Below are 13,948 nucleotides of genomic sequence, written 5' to 3' on the forward strand. Positions count from 1 at the left end.
TGGGGTGTCAATGACTTTGGTGCAGTTGTATAACAACCAAGTCCTACATAAATACGATTTATGCGTAGGGTCGTTGTCTTGGTAGTATTCATATTGCAATTTTTTTGCATTTTCAGGGTCAACAGATCCAAATTTCTTGACGTTTTTTGGATAAATAATATTTAAAACACGTAAATAAACTACTTACTCTGTCATTGTTTCCTTCAAAATCTGGATGTCACCAACGTCACTGCTTGGTATACAACTCAATACCATAATAGACAGTTTTCCGAACTTTGCGGTATGTATTAAATTCTTGTTTTCCATGGCTATAAAGGGGTTTCGCAGTACTTTTTGAGGCCCATCGTGATAGTACAACATAATTTTAGTCTTATCAGAAAATATAACGTCATCCCAATACTTAAGATGGCATGAAAAGTTGTCTGTAACAAGTCTGAATAGTTTTATATGTTGTGCTAGGAGGGCAATATTTTTTACCTACTCACTCATGATCAAGGCTTGTTGTTATGTAGCACTTTTCTGACTTTTCCATGTGAAACACTTACTCCAAATTCTATTTTGATTAGAAAAAGCAATTATCTGGTGCTGATTTGGGGTCTTTCGTCAATTTCTTTAATCAGTCTCCTGCCAATTCGTGGATTTACTATTTTGGTCTACAATGTGACGTCATTAGTTTGAACCTGCCTTCTCTCTCCGTGCGGTATATGATGTTGCATATAGTTATCAGCTTATGAGAGGTGATTTTAGCGATTTCTCTGGCGGATTTACCATTATTATATTGGAATAGACCAAATGTAGCATATTTTCCGAAATCCGTTTACTTAAGTTTCTCTTTTTCTGAATATACCGCCTATGTTACACACAGAACAATTAATTTATGATAAAAAATTATGGGTATACATGTCCACATACCATAAAATCATAAAAATCCTCAATTGAAAAAAATCGCTGTGAAAATCCCACGATTTTATTGCACATTCATTCATTTTGCAATTATTTAGTTGACACCACAAAAACCAGGTACCTATACTTTTTGTCCGCTGTTTTTGTAATTTACTATCGATTTCTGCATTTTTTGGCTGGATGTTGTGATTAACAGGTAAATCAACAGATACGTACAAAAAACCCAACATTATTGAAAGAATTTCTTGTAGTAATTCCAAATTAAAAATCTAAATGTTTAACGATTCATCGTTTGCAATAATATAGTTGACTAACTGTATATGTATCATGAATTATTTGTAAGTTTTGTGCATGGAAACGCACAATTCTTGTGTTTTAGGCTACTACATATGTATGTTGTTAATGGACAATGTAACTTTCTTTTAATAATTTATCCTATATTTAAAGTAAGGCTGGGGAGCCAATATCATGGAATTATTTGAATTATCAGGAATATTACAAAGCTATGTAATACATTTATTAGGCCAAGAAGGCTTCTGTGTTACAAGTGAAGAAATAAAAAAAAATAAAATAAATAAAAAATAAAAATTCCAAGCCCCGTAGAGTGAAACAGGGAGTTCCTCACGGTGGGTTGATATCATAGTATCTGTTTAACCTCTACCTCTCCCGTATTCCGCCCCCTCCAGATGGCATTGAGATCATACGTATGAGGAAGATTGTACGATCTTGGCTTCAGGTACTTTCCCTGATGTCATCTGTGGAAGGCGAGGAATATGCAAATATCCGCCACTATATCTACTACAGTCACTTTGTTCAACACATGGATGACAGATATGAGAACAGAGTTGAATGTCATGATGGTAGCAAAATTCCGATCTCAAACTACCCCAAAATTCTAGGGGTCATCATGTTAATGTCGCCCGCGCATGCCACAGCTATCTGCGATAAGCTGAGATGTCCCAAGCCGGCAGAACTTGGGATGCAGATAAAGAAACACAAAGACATGATTTCGTTGCAGTACTTGCTCGGATGTTACCGTGAGAACCATCCTAAATACCATATGGTGGATAGGACTGTTTGTTCTTCCGACTATTTTGCTGCCTTTGTTGCAGAGACCGTTGCAATTGAACTGCTGGAATGATGCATTTTCATGACAATGCTGAGTTTGTGTTTGAGAGACTGTGTCTCGAAATCTGACAACGAAGTTAGAGACATGGAGATGATCTAGCGCAGCAAGCAGCAACATAACTCGTTTCCCAGTACTCCTGGAGGCGGCTAAGACCACAGCAAACCGGAAGTGCACCCATCCATCGCATGCATTATATTTCACTGATGTTTATATATGGTAACAAATGGAACAGATCCGGGGTTCATTTCCATTTCGACACGGACCAAAAGAGTTTCGCATTATATTGCCGCTTCAATGGTGAAAAATATACGAATATTGTTGAGGCCTCTGGTCGAAGATACCGCCTTGTCCATCCAGTGCATGGATCGACCGTCGTGGCATTGACGTCGTTGGCCTCGTTCGTTGATGAAAGTGGCATAGGATTCATATAATTGGTTTGCAATAAGGTAAACTAGTGGATTGAAAATACCAAATCTAGTGATGAGCGTTGAAGTCACACAGAACAATTTTGTTATCCTCTTGCAGTAGCTGGTATATGGAATAACAGCTTCCATATTGGAAATATAACGTAAAGTATTATAGAATAAAATGTTACTTACACAAGACAAATTTATTGTCGAGTCTTTCACCAGCACCTGATTCACCTGTTTGTTGGAAAACATATCGCCAAAGATAAACGCCATTGGGTTACAAGAATATCGGTATGTAGGTTAGGTTTTTATTCACTTATTTTTAGTTGTAAGGTCAAATGTTTTAGAAAACGCATTAGGAGCTCCTTGAGTATGTAGAATACGTCTACGACGATATCAAATAAAAAGTTAAAAAATAACTATTAGAGCATTTTTAAAGTGGAGTATATAAAAAGTAGTCAATAATGCAAAGTTTAAAATAAAAAAAAATTATTTCATTTTTTTTAAGAAACGATGAAATCATATTTCCTAGTGCCGGATACAGCTCTTATTCATCTCGTCGTATTGACTTTTGAGCCATTTTAATATAAGTGTCTTCATTGAAACGATGAAATGCTCGACATTCTTGTAGATGTTCCTTCATTGTTCCCAACGGGACAAAATGAGTGGCATTATATTCACAAATCTCCATTGGGGGACCACGATAGTTTTTACGGCATTTCAATACATGTGCTGGCATTCGGTACATAACAATACGATGGCCACTATTAAAGGGACAAATGCCAAATTCATGCTCATCCGACATTATGGTGAGTGGTTTTTGTGTTTGGTCGTGGTAAGCTGGAAAAGAAAATGTAAGAAATTAATAGTCAAGTAAGTCAGTACAAAAGCACTAAAAAGGAACTTTTAAAAAAGGATTTTTTATCGATATTTATTTATTTATTCATTTATTGCGATTAAAGCTTTTAAGCCAATAAACATCGCAATGAGCAAAACTACTACAAAATCATATTCTGCATAACAAAAAATCTTAAAACTATTATTAAGTAATTAAAAAATTAAGTTATTAACAATTTTTAAGCAAAAACAAAATATAGTATAGGCTCCCCAGCCATAAATAAATAAATACGTATAAAAATTACATCTATTGCTGATGGTTCAAAATCAAATCAAATCAATGCCAGAGCAAGCAGAATCTACTCAGCAACATCAGCCGACGCTGCTATAAAAAATCATTAACATACATATATGTGTCATGTCGATCCTACTATGGTTCAGCTGGTCTGAGAGCAAAGCTTTCAAACTTGTTACGAAATACTCTTCGGGAAAAAGAAAATTGACGTAGCTCATTGGGAAGTCCGTTCCACAAATGCGCAGAGCGAACAATAAATGATCTTTCGTAAACGGATGAATAAAATCGTGGATAACGTAATTGTGTATTCCTAGTAGATCTGAAAAAACACAGTCTTTCTCGTAGAACACCAGGTAGATCCAAAAGCACAGATTTGTAAAGAAATGATATAACACGTTCTTTAACATATATTTTAAAGGGAACTCCAAGAAAGTTACAGGCATGAGCAGAAACATGTTGAGATCTACGCAAATTGTAGACAAATCTAATTATCATATTGAAAAGTCTTTCTAGTTTATCAATATTCTCCTCCGTTGTACCAGAAATGACTTCTATGCCATAAGATATAATAGACATTAACATGGAATAAGCTAAGTTTCTCTTAATACTAAATGGCAAAAACAGTTCGGTAGAATACAACCTTCGAAGTATACTTATTACCCTAGGGTATAAGCCATCAATATGGGCAGAAAAATCCAGCTTTGAGTCTATAACAACTCCTAAACATTTTAATCTGTCAACAAAACCAATCGTTGAGCCATCAATCTGTATATTCATACTACCATCCATACGCCATATTGGACCGAATAGCATGGCTTTAGTCTTAGAAGCATTTACAATCAATTTGTTGTTTCGCAGCCAATTTGAAATGGCGCATAAGTTAATATTGACGTTATCTTCCAATTGAGCAACAGATCTCCCATTAAAAAATAAATGTATGTCATCTGCATACAAAAAAGGACGACAGGCATTGCCCAGAACACAACTACCAATGTCATTAATATATAAAATAAAAAGAAGGGGTCCCAAAAGGGACCCTTGGGGCACACCACTGTAAATATTACGCCTGTTGGAAATACTTCCATTGTATGTAACATACTGGGAACGCCCTGACAAGAATGAGTTGATTAACTTACACGATGTCGAATCAAACAAAAACCTAGATTTGAGTTTATCAAGTAGTATTGTGTATATATTTTCTATTCTATTCAATATTATATTCTATTCAAGGGTATTTATTGAATGGTATATTCCGACCATACCATTGCTATCGAAACCGATATCGTTTTCGAATGTTTCTCGATAGTTTTGCGGATATTTTGTTCGAAAACGAGCAATCGGACTAAAACTACACTTTTTTATCTCAGAAACTAATACAATATTGTAGCCCTTAGAAGTAGAACTTATGTATGTGTCAAACAGAAGAACTAGGAAAAGCAGCATCAAAATCGATAAAATATATGAAAGTTTACATAATTTATGGAAATGTGGTCAGTAGCAGCTAAACTATTGGCGGATGAACCAAATAACTTTTCACAAAAAGTATCCAAATGATGTGTACAGCAATTCTTCAGAACATTCTGAAACTCTAAAATACTTATTTCATGTTGTTAAGGTGGTATTTCATATCATACTTTCTACAACACATATTTCAAACAATGTTCACACAGGCTGTTTATTTTCATATTTGGGATTTCAATTTATCAAATGATCTTTGAAAAATGGGCTAGAAACAGCATGGAATGTTTTGAAGACTTGTGAATTACATTCCAGCGGCAACGAAAAGTCAATGAAAAATCGTTTTCTTCAGGCTTTTATCCACAAGTTTCTTTTATTGGTTTCAACAAGATTTGGTTTCAGAGATATTACCTCGATTTGTTGTAAAAAGTGAATATTTAGCCATATTTAGATGAGGCCATAAAATCTAACAAGTAAAAAAGTGTCAGTCGGCTTTGCCGACAGAGATATACCCTCAGCCTGTGTGGATTGAAACAAATTTTTTTCCAAAACACGTATGTATGTATTTAGGGGGTTTTAAAAATGTTGGGCGTTTGAACTGACATAAATGTTGATTAGGATAAAAGATCAAAAGTTTTGCGGAGGAGATACTAAAAATAATGGATCTCCAGCCACTACATATGGCGCCATAGGGGTTTTTACACCCTTTGGGCTGTTTGCTCAAGAAGTATGGACTTGCCCCCAAAAAAACGTTTACCATCGTAAGTCCCAATTTACATTGGGCGAGTTTACTTGCGGCAATTGTCATTTTGTAGGAGAGAGAGGTGAGGCATATGGTAACCCGTTGCCTCTCAGCACCCTCTCTCACCTACAAACTGACAATTGCCGCAAGTAAACTCGCCTAATGTAAATTGGGACTAATTGAGGCAGCGAATGCAAGTTGCTTCAACAAAAATCAAAGTGATTCCATATCAGGTCTTAAAGTGAACTTATCCGAAATTTTGTGTGGGAGGTACCGGATGGATTGAACAAATATAGTCCATATTTGAACCTGATCTATATCTGGTAGATATATTAGGATGTGTAAAGTATGGACCAATTCGGCCACTCCCTTCAAGAGTTACCGCACGAACAATTTTTCCGAACATTTTGAACTTTTGTGGGGGAGGTACCTGAAGGAGTGGACCGATGTGGCTTATCTTCGAACTTAAACTCTGTTTGGACAAAATATTACTTAGGCCAAATATTGGATCGAATCGGCAGATCCGTTCGAGAGTTATCTTGCGCTCCACCCACCTCACACGGTGTCATAGAGGTTTTTTGCAACTTTCAGGCTATTTTCTCAGGAAGTATGGACTTGCCCCTGATGAAACTTGTACCGTCGAATGGGGGGCAGTGAATACAAGTTGCTAAAACAAAAATCAAAGCGATTCGAGAGATGTCCCTAAACTGAACATTTCCGAAATTTTGTGTGGGAGGTACCCGAAGGAGTGGACCGATTGAGTCCTCATCTAAGTCTGGTAGAAATTTCACGATGTGCATAGTATGACCAAATCGGTTGCTTCCTTCAAGAGCTATCGTGCCCACAAATTTTCCGAACATTTTCGAACTTTTGTGGGGGAGGTACCTGAAGGTGTGGACCGATATAGCCCATCTTCGAACTTAAACTAAGTTTGGGCAAAATATTACGAAAGCCAAAATTTGAACCGAATCGGTTCATCCGTTCGAGAGTTATCGTGCGCACCAGCCAGACAGACAGACGGACATTGGTCAATCGACTCCAAATTGTCTGAAACATATTTCGTCCAAACATACTTGGGGTCTAAAACCATTATTTCGATGAGCCACATTTTGCCCGTATGAAAGTGTATATACCCTCGTTAGCATAAATGCTGAGGGTATAAAAATGGGCTAGAAACAGCATGGAATGTTTTGAAGACTTGTGAATTACATAACAGCGGCAACGAATGAAAAATATAACTGTTTTGGAGATATGGTGCCAAACATACAAAATAATGAAATTATTAGATAAATCATGAATTTTGAGGAAATAAAACAGTTTTTCGGAGGTGATTATTTCTACAAATTTTTTCTTCAGGTTTTTATCTACAAGTTTGTTTCGTTGGTTTCAACAAGGTTCGAATTGGTTTCAGATATTACCACGATTTGTAAAGAGTTAATATTTAGCCATGTTTGTTTAGATGAGGCCATAAAATCTAAACCCGAACAGCACGAAACCGAAATACGGTTTTTGTCGATTGGGTATGTACTTTCATAAAATCCGTAGTAGAAGTTTTTTGCACATAATTACCTTGAAAATGTTTCACATATTCAACATTTTAAAAGCATTTTATAGATTTTTAGAAGCGACCATGGTGTAAGAAATTCGCCTTGGAAGCGACCAAAGTCCACAAAACTTAGATTTTTCGAAGATTGCAACCAGAAAGTCCACAAAACGTAGATGTTTTTAGATTTTTAGAAGCAACCAAACCGTCCACAGGACATGGTTTTGGAACAAATTGAATACTCTACCAGCTGACGGAAAAAATTTAAATTTTTTTTTTTAATTTTAAGTTTTTTTTTTAAGTAGCCGGCCTTCGGCCAGAGATTCAAGACTTTCTCCTATGGACAGGAGCCAATTTAGGGCACGGGAACAACATTTTTTATACCCTCCACCATAGGATGGGGGTATATTAAGTTTGTCACTACGTTTGTAACTACTCGAAATAATCATTGTAGACCCCACGAAGTATATATATTCTTGATCAGCGTGCAATTCTACTCGATATAGTCATGTCCGTCCGTCTGTGGAAATCACTCTAGCGTCCGAACGGATTGACGTAGGTTGAGGAAATTTTGGGAAAATACATATGTTATATTTACGTAGGACTTTGGGTATTGAAAGCGGACTATGTAGGTCCACGCTTTCGTATAGCTCCCATACAAAATGACGCGTGACGCGTCGTCGTTTTAAGGAATTTTTAAAATATTTGGCCCATTTTACCACCGAATTGGTTGTAATTTGGTATTTTGTGTCTCCAGAGGCCTAAAAATATTCCTACCAAAGTTGGGTTATATAGGTTCACGTTTTGGTATAGCCCCCATATAAAGTACGCGTCATTTTAATATATTTTGAATGTTTTAGACCCATTTGACCACAGAATTAGTTGTAATTTGGTATTTTGTGTCTTCAGAGGCCACAAAACATTCCTATCAAAGTTGGGTTATATAGGTCCACTTTTTGGTATAGCCCCCACATAAGGCCCCTTATAAAGAACGCGTCATTTTAATATATTTTGAATGAATTAGACCCATTTGACCAAAGAATCGGTTGTAACTTTGTATATTGTGTTTCCAGAGGCTAAGAAATATTTCTACCATAAAATGTTTATATAGGTCCACGAGTTGATATAGCCCCCATAATACAATATCTCCCGATTTTCGATATTTTGAACGTTTTAGCCTCAATATGACACCGAGATGGCTGAAATTTGATATTTAGTCTTCTTTAGACGTAAAAAACTTTCCCCCCGAAATTTGTAGGTATAGGTCCACGCCATCATATAGCCCCCATAGAACGGTACCTTCCGAATTTCGGTATTTTGAAGGTTGTGGCCACATTAATAATTGTTCCACAAACATCCCAGATGGGACAAGGGAGACTTCTCTCATATCAATGAGTGCACGCCGATTCATATTGGCTCAATGATATGGGACCTACCTTTTTATTGCCTAGTCCGAACGGCGTGTCTTACGACACCACATGTAGAGAAGTTTTTCATGGCATAAATACTCAGGAAATGTCGCCAGCATTACTGAGGGGGAATTTTGCCACCGTTGTAAATTTGATGTTGCTTGGCCTAGGATTTGAACCGCAGACCTTCTGAGTGCAAGGCGGACGTGCTAACCATTGCACCACGGTGTCGACATTAATCCACCGAAATAGCTGAAATTTGTGGTGGAGGGTATAAAAAGTTCGGTCCCACCGAACTTAACGCTTTTCTTACTTGTTATAATTTAAATATCTCGGGAAGTATGGACTTCCCCCAACAAACTTTATATTCTTGTAATCAGGAGGTAAAGATCTACCTGTGGTAAACATTTGAGGTTTTTCGGCCAGCTGGTAGAGTATTCTATTTATGCCATGGTTTTTTTATTGATTATATTAGCAACCAAAGGTCCACAAAATGTATTTTTTAAGAATTTTAGAAGCAACCAAAAAGTCCATTAAATATATGGTCGTTAAATATAAGAGCTCAGAAACCATCTAACGTTCAAGTGATGGGTTCAGGGTCCATCTTTACTTCATTAGATGGGCTCAGAGGCCATCTGTACTTCAATAAGTGGGCTCAACCAAAAATTCCACAAACGGTGGATTTTCAAAAAAAAATTTGGAAACTACCTTATATAGACTTGAAGAAAACTAACATAACTGGCGATGTTTTGATTAACTTTCCCCTTGGTTTTGTTTATATATTTTCGTTATTTTTATTAACACATAAATTCTACAATAGCAAAAGAAACATAAAACATACATACATATAATTAAAAATTAAAGTTAAACACATAAAAAATACAAATCAATAATAATCATAAATTATTCTATTGTTCGGCGTTTTTTGCAGGCAATATCATTCTTTGCATTCTCATTGTCTTCAATTTTTAAAATATTCTTCTTGTCGTCCTCCTCCTCAATCTTGGCAATATTTTCTTTGTTTTCCTTTTCCAGCTCTTCCAACTCTTCGCGCAAATCTTCCAACTCATCTTCATATTTTCTCTTCAAGAATTCCATCTTTGATTCAAAAATACGTCTCTGACTTTCAAGTTCAGTTTGTAGACGTCTTTCGAAATTCTTTTTACTTTCATCCAAAGTGGCTTGGAATGAATCGACCAGTTTTATACGCAATTCTTGTTCTTGTTTTTGCAATTCGTCGGCTCGTTCATTTGTTAGGCGTGCAATATCTTCACGCAGTCTGGCGTTTTCATCCAACAAATCTTCAAGGTCGTTGCGCAGGAATGCATTTTCTTCAAGTAACTGTTGTACATATTCATTATTGTCCAGTTCCTTTCCTTCAAACACAGAATAGCGCGATTTGTTTTGTTTCGTGACCGGAGCCTTGAACACGATATTTCTGGCAATGGCAGCAAAACTGAGAACATTTAAATTTTCTTCATAGTATTTATCTGTGGGTGTAACATTTACTATCATCGCCATTTTTTCTTTGCCCAAGAGAGCAGCTTGCAGCAGCATTGTTAGCTTGGACTCCCTAAATGGTATGCGATCTTTGCCACCTGCCGATACACTGTTGGCAGCATCTAAACATCTTCCCAAAACCATTAGTGATGTGTTTATACGTTGAGCTTCTTTTAAGCGGGATCCCATGTTTCCAGTTTTGTCCAATCTTTCTGAGCCGGCTAAATCGCAAAATTTAAATGAGGTTTCTGTGATAACTCCGGAACGATAATATTTAAGAACATCTACAAAAAATATACAATGTGATCTACTGGAGTTGGCATTGATGGATGTCGAAGCATAAGTAAGTTTTTGTAGGCCCCAACGCAATAATCTCAGGGCCTCTGCACTGGTTTTAACAAAAACCGATGTTAATCCCTTAATGAAAACATTTCCATCATTACAAACGATTTTGAGATTTTTACGAGTTGCGGGCTTTTGTACCCTACTATTATTGGTGGAAGTTGGTAGTGGTGCCAAAAGATCGTATACCAATTCATTATATATTTCCACAAAAGACACCCAAATCAATACAGAGACACCATCGTCTAGCTGAAGCTGGGGAAAATTATGATCTGCTGCAATTCGTTGCTGTAAATTTGCATAGTCACCTTCTAATTCAGGGCAGCTGGACATAATTTTCATACGCATACTATTCTCTTTTGCTGCTGCAGTGTCATCCAACACTGTAATGCGCCCATTTACCAATTTTAAAACGGGATTTGGATATATATTTGTTTGATATTGTGTAAAGACGTGTTCCAAGGAACGGGGTATAACACCTGGGCGATTGGCATCTCCCAGCAATGTAAATGTCTTACCCGAACCAGATGTACCGTATGTCATTACGGATAGGCTCTCTTCAGCTTCAATTTTCTGTCCAATACATTTATCATAGACTTCACTTTGACTGACATTGGCCGTAAATATACCCGAGAAACTGTAATGTTTTTCCATTGAGTTTTTGTTGTTGCTTGTGCTGGCACACTCTAATGGCGGACCCGTTATCAAAACATTTCCATCTTCGGAAATCTTATATGCAGGCGACGGGCAGGGATTAACTGGTCTAAGTCGAAGATACACCAATGCTCCAGTTTCCACTGTAGAACCATCGCTGGAGTTGGCATCATTTACACCCGATGATCGCACATCGCTATCAATATCGGATTCGGAGCTATCACTGGAATAATCATCTTCGGCAATTTCTGCAAAGAGTCGTTCACGTGTTTGTGGGCGTGGACGGAATCTTCTATCAATGGATGGATCCCGTGCCATTAGAAAGGAACGAACTTCCCGTTGGGGATTTAAATTTGTGTTTGCCATTTTCTTTTAGTTTTGCAAAATTTGTGTGCGAAAGCGTCACAACACCAGCGATCCAAATGGTGTGAAAATTCAAGCTATTTTGAAATAGTTCGGCGCCAACAAACATTAAATTCAAAGCCGACCGATTTTTCAACAACACGACGGTAATTGATATGTGTATGCAGGCCTAGAAGTCTCGAGAGACAATTTGGTGTGCTTTTTTGCACTCAGTGTATTGTAATGTGAGAAGAGCGCGTCACTTGGCCGTATGTGAGAGAACTGCAGTTCTTTTGTTATAGATTTTATAAATTATTTATTTTACTTACATGTAATATTTTATTGTCTTCGAAACTTTTGCAAGAAAGTGAAAATGATTCCAAAATATATACTTTGCAATTTTTTGTAGTACAAACACTTGTAAAACGTTTGATAAACCCTCGCCGCTATGTTTAATGAGTCCGTTAATCACTATGAAATGATAGCTACACACGACGGCGGAGTGTTATTGGATGCACTTTGTACTGTTGTTAGCCAGAGATGGAAATGGATGATTTTCTGTAAATATATAAACGTACTATAATGCTAGGTTTACATTTACGAAATCCACATGATTTCAACTGTCAATTCCATTGTTCAAACGTCAAATGAAATCTCATCTGAAATTCATTGGATTTCATTTGCCGTTTAACCAATGGAATTGACAGTTGAAATCGAGTGGATTTCGTAAATATAAACCAAGTATAACCCAGATATGCCCAAGGCTTGATAGTGACCATGATCATTTTTTACACATTTTTTCTATATTTTTTTTTTACAAAAATTAACATTTTTTGTCTGGGCCCTTCCGAAATGGTGTCCAGATGTATTTCTAGCTATATCCTTGAGGTCAGAAATAAAAACGTTACTTTGATAAAGCTGGCATGTCATGAAAACAAGAATTTTTTGTGTCCTATATATAGGACATTGGGCATATCTGGGATAAGAACCCCCCCTAGTTTCATGCACGAATACAAAGCAAGTGACAATACGGAAGTCGACCTCTGTCTCACAATCTTTCATAAGAGATCTTTGTTTTTTTTTTTAATTTTCACAAGTCACTTATGGACAAGCACAAACCGGATACGTGTACTAAAGTCTCCTCTAGTTTGGAATATCCGGCCTTCGGCAGCGCCTTAAAGGCCTGCGTACATAAGCCGCTCGGCTTTCTCGCTTAATTCATTTCTGGTAAAGAAATAAAGAAATGTCAGAACCACATTTCAATTAGGTCGAACTTGGTCTTTGGTCTTTTACCAGAAATGAATTAAGCAAGAAAGCCGAGCGGCTTATGTACACAGGCCTTAAGTCCTTACATTATCTACAAACCGCAAACAGGCTACGTATTCCAGTTCTTCGGTTAATCTATCTAAAGCTGAGTACACATTGCCAGTTTTGAATGACAGCTTTGTTGGTGCTTGCTAGTGTGGCCGTTCATTTTTGTCATTCATCATGCAACCACAAAATGTTTTGTGGTTGCGTGACGGTTGGACAGTTATCGATAACTGTGAAATATCGACATTCAAAACTGGCAATGTGTACTGCTCTTAAGAATGACGTACACAAGAAGTTTTCTGAAAAGGACTTATAGTACGGTTACACTAGAGTTTTTTGCCGGTTTAACTCACTTCGATAAGATTTATTTGACTTTTGCGCTTTGGAATTGACATTTGATATCCAAACGCACTGGGTTAATCCGGTTAAGTGTAACCGGGTATTACCTCATTCAAAGTCATTTAAGAATCTAACTCAGTAGTCACACGCGCAAAATTTGCGGCGAAACTTTCCCATTATTTTGGCGTTCACAGATCGAGTTCCATACTAAAGTAATTTTATGAAAATGCTGTATTGGGGAACTCGATCAATAAACGCCAAAATAATGGGAAAGTTTCGCCGCAAATTTTGCGCGTGTGTTAGGAGTCGATTATGCATTGCCACTAAACTTGATTTGGGTTGTCAATTGTCAGCACAACTGAGATGAAATATTGTATTACTGATGTCAACCCAACTGGGTTGTCGATAAACGTGTTATCGATCAGTGTTTTTTTTTCAAACTTGTGAACTCTATATTAACACAAAAGGCACAATTCGGCAAAAAAAAAAACATTTTAAAATGATAAATTCAGTGAAATTTTTTGATGATGTAGAAAATGTACAGGACATACATATATTATAGTACGTTTATATATAACCGGATTTAACAACCCCACTGGGTTTCAAATGTCAATTCCTTTGTGTATACGTCAAATAAATCCTCATTAAGAAGGTTAACCCTGCAAAAGGCTGTAATATAAACATGGCCTTAGAAGAAATATGAGGGAAAAATCGAATCCATTGGAATTGTCATC

At 36.8% G+C, this 13,948-nt stretch overlaps 2 protein-coding genes across 2 annotated transcripts in view; both read right to left on the reverse strand.

Annotated features, from left to right (window-relative positions):
• The window catches only part of LOC141395107 (uncharacterized), a 34,991-nt gene extending 22,938 nt beyond the window's left edge, over nt 1-12,053 (reverse strand). The window contains exons 1-2 of the mRNA XM_073970540.1: nt 11,894-12,053; nt 2,632-3,282 (exon numbers count right to left, since the gene is read on the reverse strand). Coding sequence (XP_073826641.1) covers nt 2,632-2,715 — 84 coding nt within the window. The 5' untranslated portion in view covers nt 2,716-3,282; nt 11,894-12,053. The remainder of the gene's footprint in view (nt 1-2,631; nt 3,283-11,893) is intronic.
• On the reverse strand, nt 9,496-11,836 carry LOC141395105 (kinesin-like protein subito). The gene has a single exon (XM_073970538.1). It carries the CDS (start codon nt 11,586-11,588, stop codon nt 9,630-9,632), a length of 1,959 nt encoding a protein of 652 aa, XP_073826639.1. The 5' UTR covers nt 11,589-11,836; the 3' UTR covers nt 9,496-9,629.
• Nucleotides 12,054-13,948: the final 1,895 nt, after the last annotated feature.

Source organism: Musca autumnalis, unplaced genomic scaffold (genome assembly GCF_047663935.1).
Source record: "Musca autumnalis isolate F117 unplaced genomic scaffold, ASM4766393v1 scaffold_2, whole genome shotgun sequence".
NCBI classification, from domain to species: domain Eukaryota; kingdom Metazoa; phylum Arthropoda; class Insecta; order Diptera; family Muscidae; genus Musca; species Musca autumnalis.